This window comes from Psittacula echo (genome assembly GCF_963264785.1).
Source record: "Psittacula echo genome assembly, chromosome: 7".
NCBI lineage: Eukaryota > Metazoa > Chordata > Aves > Psittaciformes > Psittacidae > Psittacula > Psittacula echo.
The window spans coordinates 16,766,870-16,793,976 of NC_137740.1; the positions used below are offsets into that span (position 1 = coordinate 16,766,870).

Below are 27,107 nucleotides of genomic sequence, written 5' to 3' on the forward strand. Positions count from 1 at the left end.
CCCGCCGGCTGCCCAACCGGAGCGCCCTCGATGTCTATCTCCCGGCAGGCCCGGCTCAGAGGAGGAGCGAACAGCAGCGCGGTGGGAGAGGCCTGTCAGCGCGGGACGGGGCGGAGCGGGCGGCGGGCTGGCGGGCAGCGGTACGGCGGCGGCCATTGCAGGAGGCCGCGGCCCTACCTGCAGCCGCGTCCCCGCCGCGGAGCCGCAGCTCGCTGGGTGCTGACTCCTTGCCGTGACCGCTCAGGGACCGGGGTGTGTGGGGGATGAGAGGTGGCCGCCGGCGAGGAGCGCAGCCTACGTCCTTAGCTGTGCAGCGGCGTTCCTGGGTGCCGGGCCGCGGCTGTGGTATGTGGGGCTGCCCCGCCGCCCTGTCTCCGTCGCTGGGTATCCAGGGCCTTCGCCAAGCGTCCAGTGTTCTATCTGCGTACTAATCGAGCTCAGCTCAGAGCAGGTACGCATGGGCTTAGTGGGTCTTTTTACCAAACTGCCTGGAAAAATGTTATTTTTTAAAAAATTAAGAGTTTGTTTTATCGACAAAGGGAAAGCAGAAACAATAAAACCCAGCTTAAAGTGTATTTGTCTTCTTGTCGAGTTCCTTCGTGATTGAAATTGCAGCCTTTCTCTCAGAAAGACGTCAGCTCATTTTGAAACTGGCTGTTTTTGAGAAGCTTATAAAAACTGATTAAGTTCCTATAACTTAAAAAAAACAAACAAACCAAAAAACAGGGGGTTTTTTTGTCTTTTTTTGTTGTAGGTGTTTCTTATTTTCTGGATCACCTGTTTCTGGGCCAAGTGGAAAAGTCCTGTGGGGAGAAGTGATAGGAAGGCTGGATGATCCCCACCATTTTAACTCATACAAGAAGATGCTGAAGTGTTGAATGCATTGGTTAATTTCTTACACTAACAACAAGTATTTTGACTTTTTAGTCTCAGCTTAAGTAAATGATTGAGGAACACTCTTTCCTCTGATGCACAGGGATGTTGTAGTTCACCTTCAGAACGTGCTGGAACCAAGTCTGTACCAGAGCAGCTTTTGAAGGACAAGCGTGTACTACTGAAAAACTGAGCGTGCAGAAGGCCAAGGTAACTGTGATAACAGATCCACCAAATGTGAGAATAGTGTGTCACTAGTAGAGAGTAAATGCTGGAAGAAATCTCACCACCTTTCCCCCCTCTCCTTACCATCTCTTTGCTATCCCCAAAGCATCTGTTACAACTTATAGGAAACTGGTAGGAAAAATTGCGACAGTTTCTCCATGTCTTCTGGAAAGACTTCTTTCTCTCAGAGTCTGATCATGAGCAAAAGTAACCATGTAAGCAGACTTCTTAAATCTAATGTTTTCATAAAGTAGCTGTAAAGCTGAGCATTTTCTTTTATAGTCATGATGGGAAGTAAAATACGCATTTCTTTTTGCTTTCAGGTACTAGTCTTGTTCCTCTACTTCAAGCCAATATGTCGAAGAAATCGGGGGCTCCGCTTTCCTTGTCTGACTGCCTCTGCCCAATCTGCATGGAGATCTTCGTAGAGCCCGTGACGCTGCCATGCAACCATACCCTCTGTAACTCCTGTTTCCAGCTCACAGTTGAAAAAGCCAGTCTTTGTTGCCCTTTTTGTCGTCGTCGGGTCTCTTCTTGGGCCCGATATAATGCCCGCAGAAATACTCTTGTCAACTGGGAGCTCTGGGAAAAGATCCAGAAGCATTACCCAAAGGAGTGTGAGCGTAGGATTAATGGACAGGATTTGGAAGAGGAAAGTAAGTAAAATGTCACTTGTCCTGGGATGTCCCTGTGTTACCAAATTAATTACTGTTGATGGACTTTGGATGTTGTGAAACAAGAAGCTGTGCATAGACAGATGTTAGTGCTAGCAAATGCAGTGTCAGAGCTCTCCTATGAAAGGTGCTTGCGAGGCAGAGAAATGGGCACCTGTTTTATTTTCATGTGTAGGTCAGAGAGGGAGTTATATTTGGTCATTTAAGTGCATTAAGTGTGGCAGCCTAGCCTTGCAAAGGCTGTAAATCATTACAGATACAACTTTGGCTGTAAAATCTGTAAGTGGAGTATTTGCCTGTGTGTGTTTATCACTGGAGAATAAAGGTAGTGGTTCAAAGTTGTTCACTCTTAGATGCTATTAATTAGTGTGATTATAAATTATAGGGCTTTATTCTGTGCAAAAGTCTCTGAGTCTAAAATTGTGGTGTTGGAGAAAAGGAAGTGAAATCTGATTAATTCTTTGAAGAAGGATTTCTGGGGACTGTTACGTTGTAAGCTCCCTTGGGGGAGGCTAATTGGTAGGTTGGCTCTATGACAAGTTGCTCCACTTGCTATATTAAGAAGGTCTTTCAGCAGCAAAAATCAAAAGACTTAAGTTGTGTTCAACATATGTATTTGCTTCATATGCAGTGCTTGGAAAACTGCACTGGCCGTTCTGTAACACAGTGCTTTCTCCCACACCACTTGATGTAAGTCACATCATTCCTGTGACAGGGTATGGAAATAATCTTTTATTAAAATCTTTTCTTGTTGACTGTTGTGATCTTGTTTAGTTCCTCGCTTAGTTTTTTCCTCTCTTTCCTCTCAATTAGTCTGTGTCCCCCATCCGCAGCACCAGCTGAGCAAGCCTGGGGAACTGAGGCAGGAATATGAAGCAGAGATTAGCAAGGTAAGTCTAAAAATGTATTTAAAAGCATAAATGCTTTGTGTCTAGTTATTTTAATTGTTCCCATAAACAGCTTTAATGTTATTTAATGAAAAAGAAAGCTATTTAAAAGGGCATTGCTGCTGCAAGAACACACTGGTCATTCCTGAAGTATAAATTAAATTTCTGTCCTTTATGGAAGAGGAGAGACTTCCTTGTGTGCAGAAGGGTTCTTTCAGGGTTAGAGTGTTACCTTTCACTATCTTCAATCCCAGCAACAGGTACTAAAATGTCTTTTATAGGTCCTCAAATGCATATAGCTTATTCTGTACTAGCAAACGTAAAAATTTCGGATTGTTTGGGCTTTGGTCTTGCACTGCTTCATTTTCCTCCTTAAGAAACAGACCACAATTAGGTGAGCTTTAGTAATATCTAGCATTTTCTTTTTTACTTGCTCACTCCCTGTTTTAGAATCATAGAATAGTTAGGGTTGGAAAGGACCTTGAGATCATCTAGTTCCAACCCCCCTGCCATGGGCAGGGACACCCCACACTAAACCATGTCACCCAAGGCCTCATCCAACCTAGCCCTGAACACTGCCAAGGATGGAGCATTCACAACTTCCCTGGGCAATCCATTCCAGTGCGTCACCACCCTCTCAGTAAAGAATTTCTTCCTTATATCCAATCTAAACTTCCCCTGTTTAAGTTTGAACCCGTTACCCCTTGTCCTGTCACTACAGTCCCTGATGAAGAGTCCCTCCCCAACATCCTTGTAGGCCCCCTTCAGATACTGGAAGGCTGCTATGAGGTCTCCACGCAGCCTTCTCTTCTCCAGGCTGAACAACCCCAACTTTCTCAGCCTGTCTCCATACGGGAGGTGCTCCAGTCCCCTGATCATCCTCGTGGCCCTCCTCTGAACTTGTTCCAACAGTTCCATGTCCTTTTTATGTTGAGGACACCAGAACTGCACACAATACTCCAAGTGAGGCCTCACGAGAGCAGAGTAGAGGGGCAGGATCACCTCCTTCGACCTGCTGGTCATGCTCCTTTTGATGTAGCCCAAGATAACGGTTGGCTTTCTGGGCTGCAAGCTCACACTGCTGACTCATGTTCATTTTCTCATCGACCAACACCCCCAAGTCCTTCTCTGCAGGGCTGCTCTGAATCTCTTCTGTGCCTAACCTATAGCTGTGCCTGGGATTGCTCTGACCCAGGTGTAGGACCTTGCACTTGGCATGGTTAAACTTCATCAGTTTGGCATCAGCCCACCTCACAAGCGTGTCGAGGTCCCTCTGGATGGCATCCCTTCCCTCCAGCGTATCAACCGAACCACAGAGCTTGGTGTCATTGGCGAACTTGCTGAGGGCGCACTCAATCCCACTGTCCATGTCACTGACAAAGATGTTGAACAAGACCAGTCCCAACACCGATCCCTGAGGGACACAACTCGTTACCGGTCTCCAGCCGGACACTGAGCCATTGACCACAACACTTTGCATGCGGCCATCCAGCCAGTTCTTTATCTGCTGCAGCAGACCAAGAAGCACGTTTCATCTCTAGACCCATGTATTTGGAGATCTTAGATTTTGTTACTAACATTTTGAAAAGGTAATGGAATTTAACCTTGCAGGTGAGCAAGGTTAATGGTATAGTCTTACAGGAACCAAAAAGTAGGTCACTGTTACCAAACTGAAGACCTTACACACAGTATTAGTTTAATTCTTGTATCTTTGGAGACTTGTAATTAAATACGGGTTTTGAAGTGTGCTGTGACTTTGTGAAGAGTGCCAGAGTGTGGCTTTGTGACGAGTGTAAGGAGCATCAGCTGAAGGGTTCTGGTGTAAAGTGTGGTCCTACAGTAGTAACCAGATGCATTTGAAAAAAACCTTTTATAGGTGGAGGCAGAAAGGCGAGCACATGAGCAAGAGGAGAACAAGGCAAGTGAGGAATACATTCAGCGCCTTCTGGCAGAGGAGGAGGAGGAACAGAGATTGGCAGAAGAGAGGCGAAGAGAGATGGAAAAACAGCTGAAGCAAGATGAAGAGTTGGCCTGGCGGCTGAGTAACAGCCTGGTGAGTTAGGATCAAGGAGGACAGTAGAAAACATTGATACAGTGCAAGCAACTTAAGACTTTTCATAGCAAAAATTAAAACTTTGAATGAAATAATTTTATTGTAATAGTAGTTTGAAGCTGTTGTTGGCCCCTGGCACTTTAGATCATTGATTGATTGTTAGTTTTTGAAGAACCAGCAGGAGGGTGAAATACTCCAAACATTCCTGCGTGTGTAATATGCACTTGAAACGTGCTCTGGATGTTTTCATTGTGAAACATTGGTTTTCCTCTGAATAATTCCTTTTCCCCATGATTTTAAAAGTACTTGTTTGGAAGAAATTGATGTCTGTAACCTGCACTGAAAAAACCAAAATGTACAGTGAAAGATGAAAGTTTACCTGGTGCTTTGGGCTTTTTTATTGTTTCTTTATTTTGTTAATTTGTTTGGGGATTTTGGTTGGTTGGCTTTTGCTACCTGAAAATATGATGATGAAACCTGTGTATTTACTTGAGGAAAACCTCCTCCCTTAATACTAGATACAGGAAAGTGTACAGAACATGTAGCATTTCTTATTCCGTAATGATACATTACTTACAGTTGTAGAATTCTTTGGACAAAAGTAACTAATTCTGCAGGAGAAAGAAAGTAGTTTTCTGATTTTTCTCCAGTTTGCGTCATATTTTGTTTTACATAACACTATCTTGTCTGTCTTTGTCATTGAAGAATGATGATTCCAATGGGCATGGGCTCAGCAGTCCTGCACGAGCAGGCAGTGTCTCACTTGAGACATCCCCAGCTAATTTGTGCAAGACGAAGAGCAAACCAAGCAACTCTGAAGACATTCAGAAGTAAGCAATTAAAGTTTTTTCTCTTGAATTATTAGTCTTTTTCTTGGTATAATGCCTCTTATCTCCATCTGCTTCTTTGGAATCCTGTAGACCAACTTTCCTGGATAATCTGGGGTAAATGTAAACCATTGCATGTTAAAACACCTCCTCAGAGGATAAAATGGAGGAGAATGAAAGCAGTTATCCTTCTCTTCTTGTTTGTGTTTGTTAGAATGAACTGGAAGGTCTTGACTAATGCAAAGTGCTGACAGTTCAAGGGGAAAAAAAAGAAAAAGTTTTAAAAGGTGTTTTCTTTTTACTTTTAAAGGTACTTGTCTCCAAAGCTTCGTCATACACTGGGATCAGCATCATTCTCTAGAACAAGAGAAAGAGGCAGGAGTGACTCTGGCTCTGCGGTAACTAGATAATTTTGTTATAAATCTCAGTATTAATAATTATGGGTTAACTTTCACCTTGCCTGTAGGATTGGTAATCCTATATTCTCCTGGCACATCAGCACTGGCCAATTTATCTTGCTCTTTTTGGACTACCTTTAGTATTCAAGATTTCTCAATGTGGAAAGGGAAGAAACCATGCTTGACAGTCTGCAGATGTGCACCTACGGCTTACTTTGATGGTTACCTTGTATAGCCTTACAGGCACCTTACCTGAATGTCTTCAGTGAGCTCTGGTTGCAACCAGTGGTGTCTAAAACTAGAACGATGGTTCTAGAGCTCACTGGAGAAGGTTGCGCTCTGATTTTTCATCATTCCGTAAGTCTGTCTTAGCTGTCGTGTTCGGTTTCAAAAGATGATGAGCAGGCTTGACCGGTTGATTTGAGTCATTGATGAGAGGAAAATGTGGCAGTTGTGTTTTCAGTCCTTTAGCTGGACTTCTGTAGCTTTTCTTCAATATTTTCTTTATTATTTATAATAATATACATTAATTATGTGGTTTTTTATAATAATACATTAATTATGGGTTTTTTTAAGAGAAGAATCCAAGTTAATACCCCAGAGTAGTTATGAACAACACGGCTGTGAGAAGTGAGAGTTGCATTTTATTCATACCCATTGGCTTTTGCTAAATTTACTTTATTAGTGGTCTTTCCCTTTTTTTCAGGAGACCAATGGCAATGAAGGCAGCAGTTCAGCATGGCAAGATGAGCAAGAGGAAATGCCAACACTGTCTCCACAGCTGACCGGTGTCAATAAAGATTCCAGTGCTATGGATTCGTTTTTGGAATCGTGCATGAGCTATTTCAGTACCTCGGCTTCGGGGGAAACTGCTGCTGTCAAGCAGGAAGAAACACCAGGAACAAATTGTGTAGGAGAAGAAATTCTGGATGTGTTGCATGGAATCACAAAAAGGGAAGGCTCTGGAACAGTTCTTAGATCTAAAGGAGATGATGGAAGTGAGTCAGACAGTGGCAGTTTAACACACGTAGAAAGCGTAAACCTTAAAAATTCTGCTGCAGCTCATACCTGTATTCAGTCAGCAGCAAATTCTGTGGTGTCTGACAGCACAAGTGTGGTATGTGACCTTATGAAGGTGGCTAGACACTCAGATGAAGAGAAGCCAGAGAGCTGGCAGAACACTAAGGAGACTCCAAAAAGAAAGTTGTTGGAGCCACCAGCTGAAGAAGTGGTCGACTTTTGTGTGCTTGATAAGAGGAGAAGAACTTTTCCAGAAAATTTAGAGGAGCAAGGGAAGCAGATAAATGATTTTAACTTGCAAATGCAGAAAGCCTTTGAGCAGGAGATCTATGAAAGACGTATGCAGGAGGAGCAGGACAGGCTTCTGGCTCTGCAGCTGCAAAAACAGATCAACAAGGAGGAAAGGACACTTAATCGACAAAAGGGTTCTCCAGATCAGTATCTGCTTCGCACCAAACCACCTCAGTCGGTGAAAGACTCTCCTGCTAGAAAGGGAAGTTCTAAGGTGGCAAAAGACTCAAAGTTATCAAAAAAACAGGCTGAAACAAATCACCGCAAAACTCGCAGAGGTTCTTGCAATGAAAATTGGCAGTCACCTGCCAGAGTCCGGATGAAATCACCCAGCATCAAGGGAGGAAAGGTGTTGAATTGTGTGGTTAATACCAGTGATGCAAATGATATCTGTTCACTACCTAAGAATAAGCAAAAGACGATCCTTCAGATGTTTAAAAGCCCTATTGCAGAGTAGATCAGCAGAACTACAGACACATGGTGGAATGAGAATTAAAGCTGTGGTAATGCTTTCTCCTGTGTTGGGCAAAGCTTTCTGCAAACAGTTGTAAAATTGTTGATTTTGGGGGGGGATTACTTTGGGACACAGGGAGTTCTATATTTTGAGGAATTTTATTAATTTGCCCCCCCCAGTCTTTAAAAAAATGTAATTGTTCTTTTCTTGACTGCAGCTTATTTTCTAGCAGTTACATTTACATAATTTTGAATGTGAATACTGTTAGTGTTTAAAAACAAAAATAACTGATGGTCTGATCTTAAAATGAGAGTTTGGAGCCTTTTGTGGAAAGGATGCATGTTCCACAGAGGTTAAGCTAAAGCTAAAAAATGAGTCTGTTTTTTTGAATGAAACTGATTTCCAGTTGTCTGCCAGCTGCAAGGTTGAAGCTTCACTCAACACAACCACTGGTCTGTTTAATTGAAGCATGTTACTGGAGTTTAGGCTGTTTGTTGAATGGCGTTCACGCAACAGATAACAAGAGTATAACTGGACAGCCAGTCTTGCAGGTACAGTTTTCATACACTTTCTTAGAGAAAGTTCTCATTCCTCTTTCTTAGAGAAAGAGGAAAAAACCAGGTCACTCCCCCACTGGCAAAGCCAAGGATTTTTCATAAATGCCAACAGTATAAGTGGTTGTGGGCTTATATTTGCCTCTGTTTGTAGAGGTCGCTTATGCAAATCTGGCACTTACTGTCATTAGGAAAAGATACTTCTGTTGCCTTACTGCTAGTGTTCTGCAGCTTTATTCTTGTACAGTAGTAGTACCTATATTTAGTGCTATTTAATTTTTATACTGAAACTGGTTTGAGTTTGATTAAAAATGCATAATATTACAAAAGTGTAGTTCAGAAGACAGTTATGATGGAGAAAGTTAAACCAAAAGGGGGAGCAGCAGCTGAAGTTGTCAGAAATGACGTAACTGTAATTAAAGATTCACATAGCTACCATGCCTGGCTGGAACTAATGCAATTCAAATGAATTACCACTTAGACTTGTGGGGAAGCTGAGGCCTGGAGGAGGTTGAGGCTGGTGAAGAGCTGACCAGCTGCTACTCAGCAGAAGTATTCTTGCTGGATTGTTTTATCTGTTGCTATTATAAAGACATCTTTTGACCTTTCTTTGCTTGTAATGAGATACTTTTCCACTGTCCATGTTTAAAAGAGAGCAAAGCGCAACTCTGCATTGTTGAAGTGTTTGTGCTAGTCATCAATGTTAGCAAATGTTTTAAATGTGTTCCTTTTTTGAGCCTCTGTAGAGGTGATGATCTTTAACTTGGTTCTGGGAAATCAGTAACAAAATCCTTGACAGCAGTATCTTCTGATATTTTAAGTTCGAAAAACCAACAAATCCTGAAATTTCACTGAAAGCACAAACAGCACATCAGGCAAAATTGTGAATTGTACTGTTTCTTTTCCTGCGTGTCTGTAGTAATGGGAGGGTTTCTCATAAAGGAATGATGTGTTCTGAGATGTTTTTTAAGAAAGTTACAACTGGAGACCAGCTGCAAGTCATTCAGTTTGCCTCTTGCTGCCTCAACTATTGTGCTGGAAGCAGTATAGATCTGTTTCTGTTTAATCTTTGCCTTTGTTTGGGTTGTTGGCCGTCTTACCCATGTAGTCAAATACAATCCTTCATTAATTAAAATATTCTTTAAGGCAGAGGTAGTGACTGTTTTCATGCTAGTGACACTTCATCTTTCCAGTAATGGTAAGCACGTAAGAAGTAAACTCTCCATTTTCAAAACATATGAGGAGAAAGCATTTTTTAAGTCTGTTAAGCTTTGGTTTACAATCAATTTCTGAAGTCTGATTACTAGTTTTAACTTGCTCCAAAGATGGTACCTGCTCTGGCACTGCTTCTCTGTGTTAATTCTGATGGATGTAATGGATTGTTCAGGATTTCAGAGCAGGTTGGGAATGATTTGGAGTGATGCAGGGTAGTTCCTGGTCTCTTCCCACATCTGTCGCCCCTGCAGCCACCTGATGAGAATGCCTGATGCAACTGTCTCTGCAGCTTTAAACACTTTGTTTCTGTGGTCCTGGCAGTCCTGCTGTACCCCTCTAAGTGTTTGGTATGCTGGCCCTGTTAGGCTTTTGCATTTTACTCTTCAGTCTTGCACAGTTAGTCTGTGCAAGAGTGCTTGCCATTGATAGCAAATCCTGCTGCTGTGATTCCATTGACAATAAATACAAAAATTACATAAATTAATCATTTCAAAGGTCTAAATAGCACAGGAGTGCATTTTGGTGTGTGTGTATATATCCAAAGGTGTGTTTTTCCATCTTACTGGATTTTTGTCCTCAGTGTAAGAATGATGTCTTACATAAGAATCATTATTTTTATTAAGTAGAATGGAAAAAAAGCAAAGTTAAAGTTGAACATTAACTAAAACCAAACTATAACTTCGAAGTGTACAAAACCTATGATCTATACCAGCAGCCTCATCCGAGGTGGGTTGCTGCAAGCCCTCGGCTCCCAAAGATTCTTTGCTATTATTGCTTAATAATCCTCACCAGGCACCTCTGTGACTTGCCCTTTAGATGTTTCCTCATGGAGCGTCTCAGTATCACTGTTTGGTTTGGGTTGGAAGAAACCTTAAAGCTCATCCAGTTCCAAACCTCTACCATGGGCAGGCACACCTTCCACTAGACCAGGTTCAACCCTTGAACACTGGCAGGAATGGGGCAGCCACAGCTTCTCTGGGCAACCTGTGCCAGTGCCTCACCACCCTCATATCCTCATATCTAATCTAAATCTCCCCTCTGTCAGCTCAAAGCCATTCCCCCTTGTCCTGTCACTACAAGTCCTTGTAAAAAGTCCCTCTCCAGATTTCTTGTCAGCCCCTTTAGGCACTGGAAGCTGCTCCAAGGTGTCTCTGGAGCCGTCTCTTCTCCAGGCTGAACAAGCCCAGCTCTCTCAGCCTGTCTCCATAGCAGAGCTGCTGCAGCCCTCGGAGCATCTTCGTGGCCTCCTCTGAACTCGAGCAGCTCCACGTCTCTCTTGTGTTGCTGCTCCCAGAGCTGGACGCAGGACTGCAGGCGGGGTCTCATCAGAGAGCGGAGGAGATAGCAGAGGAGCGGAGGAGACTCCTCTCCCTCAACCTGCTGGTCACGCTCCTTTTGATACAGCCCAGGACATGGTTGGTTTCTGGGCTGCGAGCGCACACTGATGGGTCATGGTGAGCTTCTCATCACCCAACACCAAGTGAAGGAATCCCGTGTACGACGAACTCGGGGTGTTTAACGAGGCGGAAGTTTCCGCCGACCCGCGGCAGCATTCGGAAAGCCGCTGAGGCGGCGGGGCGGGACACGTTGCCAGGGCAACTGCCACCTCCCTGGGCTGTTGAGGCAACAGGGCGGGTCTGGCCGCGTTGCTATGGTAACTCCCGCCCCTTCCGCAGCAGCCCAGAAAGGCGCCTCCGCGGCGGCAGGCGGAGGAAGGGTGCGGGCGTGTGTTGCGCCTGCGCAGATCGTGCGGGCTGACGGCGTGCGTGTTGTTGTGCGGCGGCGGCAAGATGGCGGCGCACGGGGGCTCTGCGGCCTCCTCGGCGCTGAAGGGGTTAATCCAGCAGTTCACCGCCATCACGGGTGAGGCACACGGAAGCCAGGGCCCGCCGATCCTCGGCTGTGGCTGTCGCCGCCGCTGCGTGGTTAACGGGCGGCTTCCGTCCGGCCCCCGTCGCCGCGTCAGGGGGCGGCCGCCCCGGCGGGCCGGGGGCGGGAGGCCGGACGGGAGGAGCGGGACATGGCGTGAGGCGCTGCGCTTGGCGAGGCGGAGCAGGGCGGGCGGGCGGCCCCGGGCACGCTCTCGCCCGTTTGTTGGGGGTCCCTTCGCTACCGCCGAGGCACCCTTGAGGTGAGGGGCTGGTGACGCCCGGGCCTGTCAGCGGGCTCGCCGTGGCGGTAGGTGTCCTAGCTGGGCACCCGCGGTGCCTCCGCCTTATGTGTCGTCGTGTCCTTCTCGGTTTTAGCGGCGGCTTGGGGGTGCTTGGTATGCTGAGCTACTCGGTGGTGAGGGTGTGGATGCACGTCCTCCTTCCCTCCCAGCGATGCGGTCCGTTCCGCTCTGGGAGTCGCGTCCCGCTTCTGCAAATAAAGCACGAGGGAGCCTGGAGCTGAACCCTGAGTCCGCGTTAAAAACGATAAAAATAAATCAATCTTAAATTACAGTCAGGTTACTGAGAAGTTTTGTGTTAGTTTTCTAAGGAAAACAGCAAGTCGCTTTTAAATTGAAGTTTGTGGCAGGTGAGCATTCCTGCTTCGGCTTGCGTACTATGAGCGTTTGACCCGCTTTGTGTTTAACCGGCTTCACTATAGTTCCCCCTTCCTTATGGCACTGCATATCAAATACTAAAGGAGTGTTTAATAAAACATCTTTGGCTTTTTTTGAGTGTGTGTGTTGGAGTGGGGTTTTTTTGATTTTTCGGGTTTGTTTTTTTTTTTCCTTGGTTTACATGAAACTGGTTTTAAATTGTTTACTCTAACCAGCTTAGTTTAAGGTTGTGTCCTTGTACTCAGGCTTGGATGCACTTAAATCCTGAACAGGGATGTTGAGAATGTTTAGTATGCTGTGAACATCCTGTGTCAACTGGAAATTACTGATCACTCTGCTGTCCTTAAAGAAGCCTTTTAGAATAAACCCTTTGAACAAAAAGAACCTACAGCAAATACCTTTTCATTGTAGTGCCCATGTGTGCCTTGTTTCTTTTTGAATAGTGCCTGAGATATTTGCTGAAAACTGATCTGGAACAGGCAGAGTCATGATAGGTTACCCTTCCTGACAGCTTTCTGTGCTTATATGGATGGTTTATGCCAAACATAAGAGGACTTTCTGCTTTCACAAAAGAAATAAACCCCAAAACTTGCTGGGCTTCACTCATCCAGTGTTAAAGTAGAGTTTCGGAGTTTTGTTTTTCCATTTTAACAGAATTAAGGATATATCTAAAAGTGTGTTGTGTGGAGCTTGTCTTGCTGGTAGTGGCATGATTTGACAGGTGCTCAAAAGCTCAGTGGTTTGTGTTAGCAGCTTTCAGCTTTGAGTTATACGTATATGAATTCACTCCTGTCTGTGGGGAAAAAGGCTTAATATATATAGCAGTTTGATTCTCATGTAGGGGATAGTGAGTTATAAGTAGAAACAGTTCTTGATATATTTATCTTAACTAGGTGGCAGAATTGTGTTTCTTTGGTGCTCTCATCCAGAAAAGTATTGCTAACAGAATGTAGCTCCTGTGTATCTTTCCTGGTGGAATGATGGGATGTCTTTGATTTGAGACTTAAGAAATATTTAGTATTTCCTGTTTGCTGGCACAAGCACTGAAAACATGCATGTGATGGCAGTTTCCTTAGGAATTATGAGGAACAAGTACAAGCACTTTCTCTGCTGGTGTCTCTTTAAACAGCAGAGGGCTGAGCGTATTTTTTCTTCTAGCTCTTCTAAATTAATGACTTTGCATTACTGACTGTATATTGAGAGTGTAGGGTGCTGTGCATATAATAACTGTATGCCGGTATTGTTTAATTGCTACAGCTGACATTGAAATGAGCTAAAAATAGTTTCTTGAGATGTTACTAGTTTTTATTTTGTGCTTTCATCATCTCGATTATGATCTTCAAATACAGCTGACTGTCACCTGAGCCATGGCATGGCAGATTAGGTTTTCTGGAAAACCAGTTCACTCAACCAGTTCAGCTTTCTCTCTGGTTTAGGGTAATCTCAACAGTTTCCAAGGGTATTTTCTGTTCAAACTAGAGCTTCTTGAGTGTTCTAAGAAAAATCATAGGAACATCCAAATGTATTTTGCTAAGAGTGATGTTATCTGTGACTCTGATGCTAGGGAAAGTGTTTTCTTCATTTTGGTGACTTGCAGTGAACCTAGTAAGAACTTCTACAGGTCTAAAAGCTGTTCCCAAACTGGTTCAGCTGCATTTTACCACTCTTCCTCTCTACCAGCCTTCCCATATGAAAATAAACTCTTTGGCAACCCCTCTACCTATAGAGGCAGATGCTGTAGTAAGTAGACATTTAAGGGGTTGAGTGCGGGAAAGTTTCCATTGATGAGGGTGCTTCTGTTGATGGTATGGTTTTTGAGGAGAAGTTGGGAGGTAGAGGCTGTAACCCCTTCTCGGGAAGGAGTTACAAGTGATGTTAAGAACTACATTCTGAGCAGCAAGAGTAAGATTGATCTAGGTGTACTTAGGAGAGATTTTAATAAATGTTAGTCATTATACAAATAATTGTGTAGACAAGTACTACTTTATCCCTCTTGGCTCCCCTCTGTTCCTATTCTTAGCCCTCTGTGGACTGAGCTTTAGCTTGTTTTTGTCTTTCAGTGCGATCAGTAAAACAGGGTATCTTTTCTTCCATCTCTAAATATCTAAGTGGGTAAAAACCACTTTAGTAGCAGGTATAGTACTCTCCCTGTTAAAATGTGAAGTCAGGTTTTCATGGTTTTTGTGTGTTTGCCTGCTAGTGTTTGGAAAATTGAACCAGGTCCGATTCAACTGAAAAAGGTCTGATATCTAGAAAAAAAGGAAACCAATGCTAAACCCCCTCAAATGGCTTTCAGTAAGTTTTCTCTTGATGGCAGGAAAAAGTCTGCCTGTCCTATATGCAGGCATTCTCTTCTCCTGTGAGATAAGTTTGTCTTATGTCATAGTTGTACTTCAGAGATAAATGGCAACTAATGAACTGTTTATTCTTTCTAATTATTAATGCTTTGAGAGAGAAAGCTTGCTGCTCAGCTGCTCCTAGCACTTCCAATCAAAATGTTTTCCAAAGAATGCTCAATTTTTACTTCCATCATTACAGGTGCCAGTGAAAGTGTGGGAAAGCATATGCTTGAAGCGTGCAACAATAATCTGGAGATGGCTGTCACCATGTTTCTGGATGGTGGAGGCATAGCAGAGGAGCCTAGCACCAGTTCTGCAGGGGTGTCTGCTGTTCGACCACACACTGAGTACGTACCTGGTGAACCTGTCTGTAAAAATGATTATTCTGTCTTAAGAATTTAATAGTGTAAGGCAGAAAAAATAAGGCCGTTGCCATTTCTAGCCTTCTGTCAACTCATGTAATATATGCTGCTTTGATATCTTGTTACATTTAATTGCTCCAATATTGTTCTGGGTAAACAGGTTCTTACTGCGTTAAGTTGGTATGTAGACTAACATAAGTTAGTCTCTCTTTCATTAGTTCAGAAGTTTTCTGTGGCTTATACATACTTTTTTTTTGCAAACAGAGCTCAAGACATAGAAGTTGGAGATCCAGTAGCAAGATATTCTTACTTTTAAATTGCTCCAGCGATCTTGATTTACATTCATTTGTCAGTTAAAGAGTTCTGTTTTGTTTCTTATTAAAGTAATGACCTTAGTCCCACTTGTAAGGGTTTTATGGTGTTGGTTTAAGCATAACCAGATTTGATGCTGGAAAGGCTAGATTGTATACACTGCTATGCAGAGAAATAAGCAACTACAAAATCTGCATCAGTGTCTTAACATCAGTCTGAGCTACTTTTTGAAACCCACATGGTCAGGAGCCACAAACTGCACACTTTACGACTTCAAAGAGTCTGAGGGAAGAGGGTGCTTCAAGAGTTAGCTCATAGACAGGATAAAGCAAATTGATTTCTTTGGGTGATCCATGCTCTCCTTTGCATAGTTCCATGGGCTGAGTGACCACCCTGAGTAAGTGAAACTGTTTTGGAGCCCTTGTGATTTCCTTTCTTCTCCTGTTCTTAATTTCAGATCATCTAGCAGTCTCTGCAGGCATAATTAAGCTATTGATATGTGAGGCACACCACCTGTGTAAGCAAAAATTGCTTCAGAAATGTGGGGAAATGTCTGTTTTGACCATCCTGTTTTCCTTCCTCTGGAAAAGAGAAGGCTGTGAGTTTCAAGTGGAAGCAAAAAGTTTTAGAAGGAAGCTGGTATTAAGGAAGCTAATTTTTTTTTTTTTCTCTATGAAGATAATCAGGGAAGAAAGTGGCAAGTGGATCAATTAGCAGCCTTTGCTAAGTTATTAAAGAATTAAAAATGTTTAAATAATAAACTGACAAAGCCCAGTCCCTTTTGACGTCAGAACTTTTGATTCTGTGCAGTGGTACAGCAGCATCCTTAGCTGGTTCAAGTTGCAGGACCCTTTTGAGTACAATGGAATGTGGTTTATGTGCTTGGAGTATTATAATCTTTCTGATTTTTTTAAATTTGTTTTTTCTTCGCACTTCACAGGGATGAGGTACGAGCTCCAATTCCTCAAAAACAGGAAATTTTAGTAGAGCCTGAGCCCTTGTTTGGAGGTAGGCTTATGCTCTTGGTTGTTTCATGTCTTTGCCTTGAGATGAGCTAAGTGACAGAAGAAAAACAGAACTTTCTGAATATGAAGAAAGCATTGATGTATTTTTATTCTTGTTCTTTTCCTTGCTGCAACTCTGCAGCCATGTAACATGATTGCCTTCTTGGAAGTAATACCAGTGTTACTGAAAACCTCACACATCAGAGATGCTGCATTCCCAGTAGTAGAAATCTGCGAACTCCTGTTTCATGGGGCTTTATGAGGCTACAGCTGTGCAAGTCTACATCTGTGTTCTGTGGTTCAGAACCATGTGATACTGCTGTGAAAGTGTAGTTTTCAAGCTGGTGGGATAAACGATTGAGGCTTGACTGACAGGTGAAAATGAAGAGGACAAATGCATGCTTCTCAGGGAGGTGATAATTCAGGAAAAAGGGCTGAACTGTATGATTAGTCATAATTTTCTTCATTCCTCATTTAGGAATTTAATTTGCTCTTTAAAGTGCATCATGCAGCTACTTTTCTTGTTTGTTTTCTGGACCTGTTTATTACTTTTGCTTTTGAAAGTTGGTTTGTTTTTTTTTTTTTCCTTCCCCTCTAAGGGAACAGGTGATAGAAACGCTGTTTTCTTTTTGAGTGCTTATCTAAAACACTGTTTAGTGCTCATGGTAATACACTAATGTTCTGAATCTTAAACCTCAATCTGAGACCTCTGCTGTAATGGTTCTTTTACAGAAGCATGGGAGTGGAGCTTCTGTAGCAGGACTTTATTACCTCGTACATTATCCTCTCCTTTTGTATAATGTCTGTTTGGATATCTAAGGTGCTCTCTTTCTACACTTTCTTTCTCTGGCCTTGTCCTTCTCATGTTAACCAGGCCATTTCTGCCTGTCTGTGTGGCTTTTGCCATGCCAAGTGAATTTAGAGCCTTGCCCTTTCTATTGAGGAAAGGCATGCAAGCAATCATACTTAAAGTGGTCTCATAACTGTAGGAAATGTTCTTTTCTATTTTCAGTTCCTGTGCTAGAAAGGAGGAGACCAAGCTTCAGGTTTACCCTGGAGCTGGTTTACTCTTTATCTTTTTTTTTTCAACATGAGATGGGTCTTTAGCCGAGATGCACAAGCCGAGAGGTGGTTCCAGAGGAAGGTGCCCTGCTGAGGGCTCTCTGAAGTCAGCGCACTTGTTCCTGTGGCCCAACAGACCTTTTGACAAAGGTCTTTATACTCCTGTGGGTTCAAGAATCTAAGAAGTGCAGGATTAAGATCTAATGGCCTTAATGCTTGGTCCTGTCAGTGATCTCTGACACACTCACCACCCAACTGAAGTGATCTTTGGATAAGTGAGAGCCTCCTGGCACCATCTGGTCTATCAGTGCTAATATGCTCAGTAATGGCACTTGTGTTTATAACAAGCTAGCTGAAACTGGAAAGGCAGTTCACTTTGCTTTTCAGCTCTAAGCACAGGGGATGTGCCAGTTTCTGTGTCATGCTGAGGTGGTTGGTTGAGCTGCCTGAACTGCTGTGAACATCTTCAGCAGCACTGCCATGCTGTAGCTAAGCCTGGCAATGGAAATGCTGCTTTTGCTGAAGTGGTCCTTCAGTTGCTATTCTTAGCTGCTGTTTAAGTTGCTCCAAAGTTGGATTTAATGAGTTGTGCTTGTGCCTAAGCATTTAGAGGTGAAAGAGATGTTACTAACAGGAGTTAGGCATTATTCACAAGCATGTTCCTCGTTCAGGCTTACTTTCTTTTTCCATGATAGTCTGTATGGGATACACTGATTCTTTCCTTTGTAAAGGAAGAATGCAAGGAGCAAGAACTGTGCACCATTCTTTATGCCTTTGGAGTGGCACAAGCTGAAAGATGCTGCACACACTATGGGTGCAGAACCAGAAGGGTCTCTAAAATCAAGTTTTGGAGGTACTTGCTTTGTAACCTATGCGTAGGTCGTGCTTTCTCACTGTAAATGAATTTTTCTTACTACAGGTTTTTGGTGGGCACAAATTGTATTTATCTTAAATTTGTTTATTAGTTATTGTGTCTTATTTATTATGTCTTTGAAAGTTCTACCTTAAAATTCTTCTCCTTTCAGTTGATAGTGATGCAGATGAATAGTTGGAATAAGCCCTGGCAGGCAGTTCTGTTTGCATTCCAAGTGCAGTGGTTGTGTTGTACGGAAGGACTTCAGTGATACATTTAGGTACTATTCCAGTTATCTTCCTAGGCCACTCTCTCTGTCCAGCTGCAGTTCTGAAGGTTTCTTTGCAGATAGTGATGCTGGATTTAGTGGAGTGTGGCTGTTGCCAGTCCAGCCAAGAAGTTGGGACAGGATCCAGATAAGAGTTTTGTAAAGAGTAGAAGCATGCTGTGGAAAAAAACCCAAATGTATTTCCTCATAAAGAAAATATTATCCTACAGGGTTTAATCTTTCAAAATTTTTTTTTCCATCTACTTGAAGGTCTTTGCTAAAAAATCTTGACAGGAATTGTGACATGTTGATGCTGTGACAGCACTGCTGCTACATACTAATCGGCTTTGGTGAGCCCATCAGAAAGGGCTGAATTTAAACTTGGGTGTATTGTAGATACGTGTCTTGTTTCTGGGGTAAGGTTTGTTGGAGGGAGGGTATGTTAGGAAATGGGTCTTATAAACCCATTTCCATCCTTCTCCCACCCTTCTTAATGACCGTGCTCCCTCATCATTCATGCTTTGGGTTCCTCTTCCATTCTCCCACATGTGATGAAAAGTACTAATGTGCAGTTATTTTGATAATATACTTCCGAAATAACTCTTGCAATGTGTTTTTTTTAAGCTCCTAAAAGACGCAGACCTGCGCGCTCAATATTTGATGGCTTTCGGGATTTTCAGACAGAAACCAGTAAGTGTCTACAGATCAGTAAGCTAGAGTTTGTTTGGTTTTTTTTTAATGGAAATAAGAGTGGAAAATCCTTTCCATTTTAAGTTAGGACAGCTTTCAGTTGTTGAATGTTTTTTTAAATTGCCTAATGTATAGCAAAAGTGTGGGGTTTTCTAGTAACAGTGTTAGGCTGTTCATTGTTGTAGTGTCAGTACTGTTTGCTGACGTGCCTCTTCCACATTTGTGGTACAGTTAAGGTTGTTAGATTTTTGTTCTGGGGTGGCTGAAAAGTACTGAGTAATGGACACATGAAGCAGGTAGTAAGGGTGCCAGTCCAAACACTTTCCTGTGTTGCGTAAGTGAAGCCTACAGACAGTATATTCTGTCTGCTTTGGTATAGCAGATATTTTCTTGACAACTCTGAACAAATTTATTTTTTTGCTCTAGAGAGAACTGAAAAGGGGTAATAATCTAACACCCATGTAGAAATTAAGTTCATTCACTAAATTTTTCTTGGCTAGCCAGTGGTCATTGTGGCATTTGAATCAGATTTGAGTAGCCCTGAGGCAGCTTCCTTGGCCACACACAAGGTTCTTGTGAATTTAATTGCTGTTTACCACTGTCTGTTCATATGTAGAATCTTCAAATGACAAAGCACTGAACTGTTACTTAAGCCATTAAGCTTCACAGAGTATGATTCTTTGACAGCAGAACAGACATTTCACAGATGAATTAGAGCTGTTGTGCAATTGCTGTCACTGATGTTGCTGGAGTGTTCAAGAGGTCTAACCATGGACCAGGTTCCCATGTAGTTAGGTGCTGTTGGATGCTGAACTGAAAATAAGTGTTCATAATTACTTTCTTTCCCCTGACAGGTTTGCCAAGGGTTTTCCAATAATAAACTCAACAAGTGCTAAAGCCACTGGCAGCTGTGTTAATGAAAATGCACCATTTACAGAATCATCATACTGTTAGATTTTTTCTCATCATCTCCACTCATTTAGAGATGCACAATATGTCAAGTCATTGTGAGGGCTTACGGTTAACTTTATCATGCCTAATAGACCTATTATAGATAAATATCACTGGGAAGCTCTGAAAAAGTGGCCCTGGCCTTGGAAGTCCAGATTATTTCCTGGCCCTAGGCCTCCTTCACAGAGATGCTTTGTTCCCTGTGGAATCCAGAGTCTGCTCAAAAATGGGTTGTATGTTACAGCCTGTTGACAGGTCCTTTCACTACTGTAAAGCTTGTGGCTGTGGGATAGTTATTGCACGTGGCAGCTGTCTTGGTTCCATATAAAATACATCATATCCATGCATTTTTAGGTGAGCGATTGCTGTGATTTAGTTTTATTGTATATGGTCATGTCTATGTAGGAAATATGTTTTGTATTATTTTGAATGGAATCGATAGCACTGAAAGAAATATGCTCAAAGTGTGGTACTTGTGGGTAAACAAGGCTGAAAATCTGTTCACCTGAAAGAGACAGTAGTATAAGTCATGGCTGCTTTTTTTCTCATTTGTTTTCTAATACTGGCATATGACCTTTGCTGATACATTCATTAAGATGATTTTTAAAGGCAAAATAAATGCCCCAGTGCTTGAGAAAGTTGGGGCAAGTGGAGTTCTTTCCTTACATAGCAGCTAATCTTGTTCAGTGGGATCTGACCTTGTGACTTTAGTGCCAAAGTGCATGACATACAGCAAATAGTAAACCCATCTTGTGAGTATTTTGTCTAATTTAGCTTCCTTTCCTCTGGGGCTGTGCAGTTCGACAGGAGCAGGAGCTACGAAACGGAGGGGCAGTAGATAAGAAACTCACTACTCTAGCAGATCTCTTCAGACCTCCCATTGATCTGATGCACAAAGGCAGCTTTGAAACGGTAAGTTCTGAAATTTTGGTGCACTTTCTTCTGTGATGACCGTGTGCGGTGTGGAAGCCTCGTGTTCGACTGTATAGTTGTAAATATTTGATGGGCTGCATGTGGAAATGCTGATGACTTATTGAAGGACTTATTGTGGTCTACCATAATTAGTTATGCTTAAATGTCAGTGTGGCAAATCACACTTGGTGAAAGACTTTAGTGTATGAGGGAGGCTGGTCGAAATGGAGAAATTGCATCCCTCGAAGTCTCTTTATAGAACATGATACAGAAAAAACTCAAGATTGCTTTTGATAGGTGAGCAAGTACTTTGCAAGGGGCGATATAGTTTTCAGCACAGCCCTGCTAAGACGCTCCATTGAAGTTCTATTAACACAGCCAAGTGGTTTTTGATACCTGAGCTAGTAAAAGTGCCTTCATGACAAAGCCACATTCAAGAAACAACTTTTATCTTCAGTAGAAGCCTTGCTCTTGTATAAAATCATAGTGGTTGTCTTTTCCATCTGGTCATGATGGAAAAGTATGCAAGAGATTGTCTGCCTGAGAAGGGGTCCGTTAGCTTTAATAATTTCAGGTATCACCTTTCCTTTTTGTGTAGGCATGTGTGGATCTAGTAATGAGTTCTAATATGGATCAGTGACTTAGTGATTAGAGATATGCAAACTGGTATATATTTTTATTTTTTAAGTCCTTAATTTCTAGGTATTTTTCAGAAGTTGCAGTTACTACTGAACTTCCACCTGGTTGTCTTTAAGTAGCTGAGATTGAGGAGGGTGGTGATGATTATTTATGATGACTTCATGAAAATGCAAATGGATCATCAAATGGTGCAATACAGATACTGCAAACAGTGCCAAAGATCTGACTCAGATTTAAAAACGTGTACAATTTCTGGTATTGGCATTCACCTTTTTTCTGTACTTGTACAGTTCCTTGTCCAATGCGATACTCTTCATTTCAAACTGATGTTCCTAAACTTCACCACAGTAAAAGTCTTCAGCTTCTCAATTTGTTGACCCTTACCACTTCCCATTTTACCTTTTACCTATAGAGTGCTGTACTGCTTTCAGCCTGGGACAGTGTCAGGCCTCCCGTGAATCCAGTGATCAGTCTCTCGGAACTCATCTTTAGCAAGCTACTGTTAGCTTCTTCCTTTTCTGTACACTTAGAGAAACATTTATAAACTATAATAAATCAGATGTATATGACATTCAAAAGTACCAAAGACTAAATACTGTCATTTTGATGCTTTTGTAGTTTAGTGTTAACCTAAATGGGGTTTATTATTATTGGTACATGATGTATTCTAACCTCTGGAGGGTGTAGAAGAACATTGTCAGTGTTTTGCCACATACGTTTGTCATAGAATCATTTAGGATTTCTGACTTTATTCAAACTTAGCAAGAGTGGTGGCATCTGGTCTTACTAAGGCTTTCATATATCTTCGTTACTCATCTTTTGTTGCTCCTCTTTTGTGTACCCAAGGATTGATTTTTGATAGGAAATACAGTTATTTTTGGTTTTCCAGAAGAAACCTATTTTTCTTCAATTACAAAAACTTACCAGTAAGGTGAAAAAAGTTGCCATTTCATTTTAACTCAGTAAAAATTAGCTTTTAAGAGTAGCTGAGATTTAACTTCTGTTGAAGAAAACTTTTCAAGTGTTGAATGGCATTGATTTATTTGGTTTTCAACCTGATACCTCTGAAAAAGGACTGCTTCACATACAGAACAGCTTATGATTGCTATATTTGTCAAGTTAAGTATGTGATTAACTAAATTACACCATAGAAATGTGGTGAAAAATATTTGATACAGAAAATCTGTAAAAGGCTTTGTTTTAATCCTGCAGGCTTTTTGACCATGAGCCACTAGATACTAGTTATGCAGTGACTGATGGGAATGGGCTATACAAACCAGGAGTAAACAACTGATAGGTCAACATCTTGCTGGTCCTAACTGCCTTTTTTTTCCCTACTAGAAAATGTCAGAGAAACTTTTACAGCTTAAATACCCAACGTCACTAAAATAGTCTGTATTTGAGTAGTATTGTGTGGTTATATTATTAGACTGTTGTCAGTTATGATTGCACAAGGGATTTGTAACTGTCATTTCTTGACTGTAATATCAAGCCTTAATGTGAATTAAGTTTCATAGTTAACCTCTTTAATGAAGATTTTTGCACACCTGACATGGTTTGTATGGAACAGCATGGTGGTGTTTTAATCTCAAAGACTGCTGTCAAGAATTGCAGATGTTCCATCCCTTCATGCATATGATGTGAGATATAATTTAATTTGTGGCGGTACACTCTGCATTGACTTAGTTTTTGCTTCTTGTTTAGGGAGGAGGTAGTTTTGATGCTTGCAATTCTGTGCTTAATGCTCTTTAGGATTTCACTACTTCTGTGGAGTGACTGTAATGTTACAGAGTTTCAGGTCTGTCTGTATGAAGTGTCCTCTTTTTTGCAAGTTGAACCTCTCTTAGCTGCTCTCAGCTTCAGAGCTGATTTTCCTTGTATGTAGCAAGCACCAGTAAGTTTGGAAGCTAATCTAGCCCTTGTACTCAAGTGGTGCAATTATCTTTGCATAAGGTGCTTCTAGACTAGCTGTTCGCCTAAGCATAGCCTGCAGATGCACCTTTGGCCTAGGAATGGCTGGTTGATGAAAGAATGTATGCCTTGGCCCATGCAAGAAGTATAAATGCAGCACAGATAGGCTATTTCATGTTAGATAATTTCATTCTCTGACTTGGTTATCCGTTGTCTTGCAATCTAAACCATGCTTGATTAGCAGATGTCCAGAAGGTCATAAGATGCCGGTTCCACTTCCTTGTTTCTCCCTGCTGACTTAAAGGAGTAGTGCATTCAACAGAGCTGGGCAAGGGAGAACCACCACAACATTTATAAACCATACATGGTTCAGTAAAGACAAATGAAAGGAAAACAGTAGTGCAAAAGCTATAGGTTATCCAGTACTGAGTGTAAAATAAGATGACTTCCACATATTGTCGTAACAAGTTTGCTGGCTTCTTGCTATAAGTTGTCACAGTGATGAAAAATGTGACTGAGTAGAAAAAGTAAAGGTAAACTCAGGACAGATGGGTTTTGTTTTGGTTTTGTGTTTGTCCCCTTGTATACGAGATCTGCTACCTCTGTCTTTGAAAGTTGCTACTCTGCTGATTGCTGAAATCTTGAACGGAGTGATTATTCTGTATTTACCCAATGTGTGTGCTTTTTAAATGCCTGGTGATGGCCTTTATACCTTGAAGGAGGAAGAGAAATGGGGGCCAGTTGATATTGGAAACAGCAGATCTAAAGCCGTGAGACTTTTGGGATACACAAGCCAGATCTTAAGCCTTCCCTTGTTCTTTTGTCACTTACCAAAATAACCCACCAATATAATCTCCAAGCATGCAGCATTTCTTCACTCCACACTCTTTCCACCCCCTCAGAAGAAAAGCAGTAGCTGTGTAAGAGCAGAGCTCTGTGTGTGTGAGGTGATGGCGTCCTTTTAAATGTTATGTGTAAAGCCTCTTTGTTTTTTCTAGAAGGAAGTTACGTGTAGTTTAAAAAGCTACATCAGTGCTACAGGTGAAAACTCATCTTTGCAAATGTTCTGGGTGGAATTTCCTGCTTGGAAACTTGTGAGGGCCTTAGGTGGGTGGAGGAGAGGTAGAGGTAGGTTTTCACTGATATTGAAATATATACAAAGTAGTTATAGAAGAGCGAGATGCACTTTCCAGCTTTCTAGTTTTTGAGTTCTTTTAATCTAGTATGGATTACTTTAGAACATAGGACTAAGGCAATCCAGTTGACTCAAACAACCTAAGGATTTTTGTTCCTTTTAAACTTGGGCAGTACCTCTAGGCCTCATCTTAAACTGATTTCCCAGAGTTAGTTCTCAAAATGCACAGTTAGCTCAAAAGAAGCCTTTGAAGACTAATGACTATATTTAAGACCCTTACTGGTTACTTGGGTATCGCCTGCCCCACTTTTCTCTCCTGGTGACCAAATACTGGATTCTGACACTATAATATTAGTGGTAAGTAGTTAGCATAAGGTCCCGTGTGAGAGCAGGTAGACTGTTCTGTGCTTCTGCATTCATTTTTTTTCCTTTCAGTAAAATAAAACTTGGCTCTGCAGGTCACTTGGCCATGCAGATTAATTTTGGAGATAGACATTTCATGAAGCTAAGTGTGTGGGGTTCACGTGTCTGCCTGCCACACATTGGATGGGCTGACTATTCAAAAGTGGACTGGCTGAAATTCATTTTAAAAGTAAAAATTTTGGTTTGGGGAACAAAATATTGCCCAAAACAGCAAAATCTTGAGTAACATCCCAATTCCTTGAATTTGCTGTTCAGTACCTTACCAGCAGGATGGTGAACACACTTACACTTTTTAAATTTTTTAAAAAGAAAGGCACTTCATATGCTAGTTCCAGTCTTTCCAGGTGGTAAGAGCATTCCTGCTGTTGATATAGCCCTCTTTTTTTCAACAGGTATGACAGTTCAGCGATCAGAATTACATTCTTGATCAAACTCCTACCATTAACTTGCAACCAAGCAATCAGACAATGCCAGCTTTGTGACTCAAACCAGTAAGATTTCTTCCTGCGCCTTCCTGTCTCCCTCCCCAGTTGCAGTCTGGATAATGAGCATCAAAAAAGGATGCCTAATTCGGCAGTGACACAGTAATACAGTGACTCAAATCTTGGAGAGAAGAAAAAAACATGCAGAGAGGGGGTTCTGTTGAATTTATGCAAGTCCTCTGTCAATTATGCAACCTACTTATAGAGGATGATCCACAGGTTTATCTTTAGAATGAGCAGGTCTTTTGTCTGTTTTCAGATCAGTGTGATTGACTGCACTCTTTCCCAAACAAATACTTTATTTGGTGTCCCTGTGTCCCACCCACCCAAGTTGCTTTTTCCACTCTGTGCTTGGTTTGTTGAAATCCAGCAGCTCGCTTCATCAGTGTGGTTCTGTAATGCAAGCAGTCTCATCTTAAGCAGGTCTTTCAGCCCTGCCTTCAGTTTTGTGGATGCCTTTTCACTAGCACTGCCCATCTTTCTCACTGTGAAGGGGTTTTGGTGAAAAATTTTACAGTGTTAGAAGCCATCACTGATCGTTGCTGGCATTGGTTGGGTCTAGCTCTTCAGTTTTATCTAATAAAGCTTTTCTCTCTGCTTACAGGCCAAGGAGTGTGGTCAAATGCAGAACAAGTGGCTCATGATAAACATTCAGAATGTGCAAGATTTTGCCTGTCAGTGTCTCAACCGTGATGTTTGGAGCAATGAGGCTGTGAAGAACATAATCCGGGAGCATTTCATTTTTTGGCAGGTGAGAAGTTTAATAGGGCTGTGCAGGTAGCTTGGTGACCTGGTAGGTGGGGTGGTGGAAAGAACAGACGACTTTGAATAAAATGTCAGTGTTGCAGTTCTCTTGGTGAACTTGTAGAAAAGATGCAGTACTTAATGGAAATGTAACTCATGGATGTATGTTTAGTTGATGGGTACGCATTTGAGTGCATAAAATGCTTTTCACTTGTGCATTCAAGATGTTACTACTTAGCTTCTAATATATGGAGTGTTAGAGGTGTATTTTCAGCCTGTCAGTTACTGAGAACTGTATGTACCATTTGTACTGTGAAAGGAAAAGCTTTGTCTATTGTCAAGGTACAGTTTGTTTGTGTTCCCTCTCCACCCAGTAATTTGCTTACAATGTGGTATTTTTTTAGGTATACCATGACAGTGAGGAAGGACAGAGGTACATACAGTTTTATAAATTAGCAGACTTCCCTTATGTTTCCATCCTGGATCCCAGGACAGGTAAGATGACAGTTGGTTACCTGCAGTTTATATATTCCATACAACTTCACTTTTGTATCCAGTGAAGAATCTCAGTTATGTTGTTTTGCTCTCTGAGAGACTTGTTGTTCCTGAAGATTTATGTTTTGGAGGAACTGAGGGAATAAAACTCCCAAGAGTGGCTGAAATTTTGTGTATATGGTTATTGCATCCGGTATAGCTTACCGGGTACTTCGCTTAGCAAGTGAAAATAGTACCACCTGGTGGTAAAACCCAGAAATGAATTTTTTTTAGTGTTTTAAAAGCCACTTGAAATCATGTGATGAATAAACTACGATATTTGTAAGCATTACATGAATCTGCTTCCAGCTCCTTGCACAGGAGTTTTGTGACTCTCAGCAATGACTTATTAAAATGACTTACTAAAACTTAAACAGGGGAAGTTTAGATTGGATATAAGGAAGAAATTATTTACTGAGAGGGTGGTAAGGCGCTGGAATGGGTTGCCCAGGGAGGTTGTGAATGCT

General features: G+C 41.9%; 2 protein-coding genes across 8 annotated transcripts in view; both read left to right on the forward strand.

Moving 5' to 3' along the window:
- The first annotated feature begins 119 nt into the window (after positions 1-119).
- RNF168 (ring finger protein 168) lies at positions 120-9,050 on the forward strand. Of its 4 annotated transcripts, none has more exons than XM_080623598.1 (9): positions 120-451; positions 755-1,083; positions 1,205-1,313; positions 1,422-1,754; positions 2,586-2,662; positions 4,536-4,712; positions 5,418-5,542; positions 5,850-5,937; positions 6,644-9,050. In XM_080623598.1, the coding sequence occupies exons 4-9, from the start codon at positions 1,454-1,456 to the stop codon at positions 7,703-7,705; spliced, it is 1,830 nt and encodes a 609-aa protein (XP_080479724.1). In that variant the 5' UTR covers positions 120-451; positions 755-1,083; positions 1,205-1,313; positions 1,422-1,453; the 3' UTR covers positions 7,706-9,050. The 4 variants fall into 4 exon arrangements, with proteins under 4 accessions (XP_080479724.1, XP_080479725.1, XP_080479723.1 ...); XM_080623599.1 differs by lacking the exon at positions 1,205-1,313 and having other exon boundaries at positions 755-886; positions 977-1,083; XM_080623597.1 differs by lacking the exon at positions 1,205-1,313.
- A 2,135-nt stretch (positions 9,051-11,185) lies between these two features.
- UBXN7 (UBX domain protein 7) overlaps positions 11,186-27,107 on the forward strand; it is a 29,548-nt gene continuing 13,626 nt past the window's right edge. For 3 of the 4 annotated variants that reach the window (XM_080622484.1, XM_080622486.1, XM_080622487.1), the window contains exons 1-7: positions 11,186-11,334; positions 14,558-14,705; positions 15,973-16,040; positions 18,844-18,909; positions 20,660-20,772; positions 25,967-26,113; positions 26,511-26,601. In XM_080622484.1, the coding sequence (XP_080478610.1) occupies positions 11,262-11,334; positions 14,558-14,705; positions 15,973-16,040; positions 18,844-18,909; positions 20,660-20,772; positions 25,967-26,113; positions 26,511-26,601 (706 nt within the window). In that variant the 5' untranslated portion in view covers positions 11,186-11,261. Of the gene's footprint in view, positions 11,335-14,557; positions 14,706-15,489; positions 15,631-15,972; positions 16,041-18,843; positions 18,910-20,659; positions 20,773-25,966; positions 26,114-26,510; positions 26,602-27,107 lie in introns of those variants that run through there. The other variant, XM_080622485.1, reaches the window with a different exon arrangement.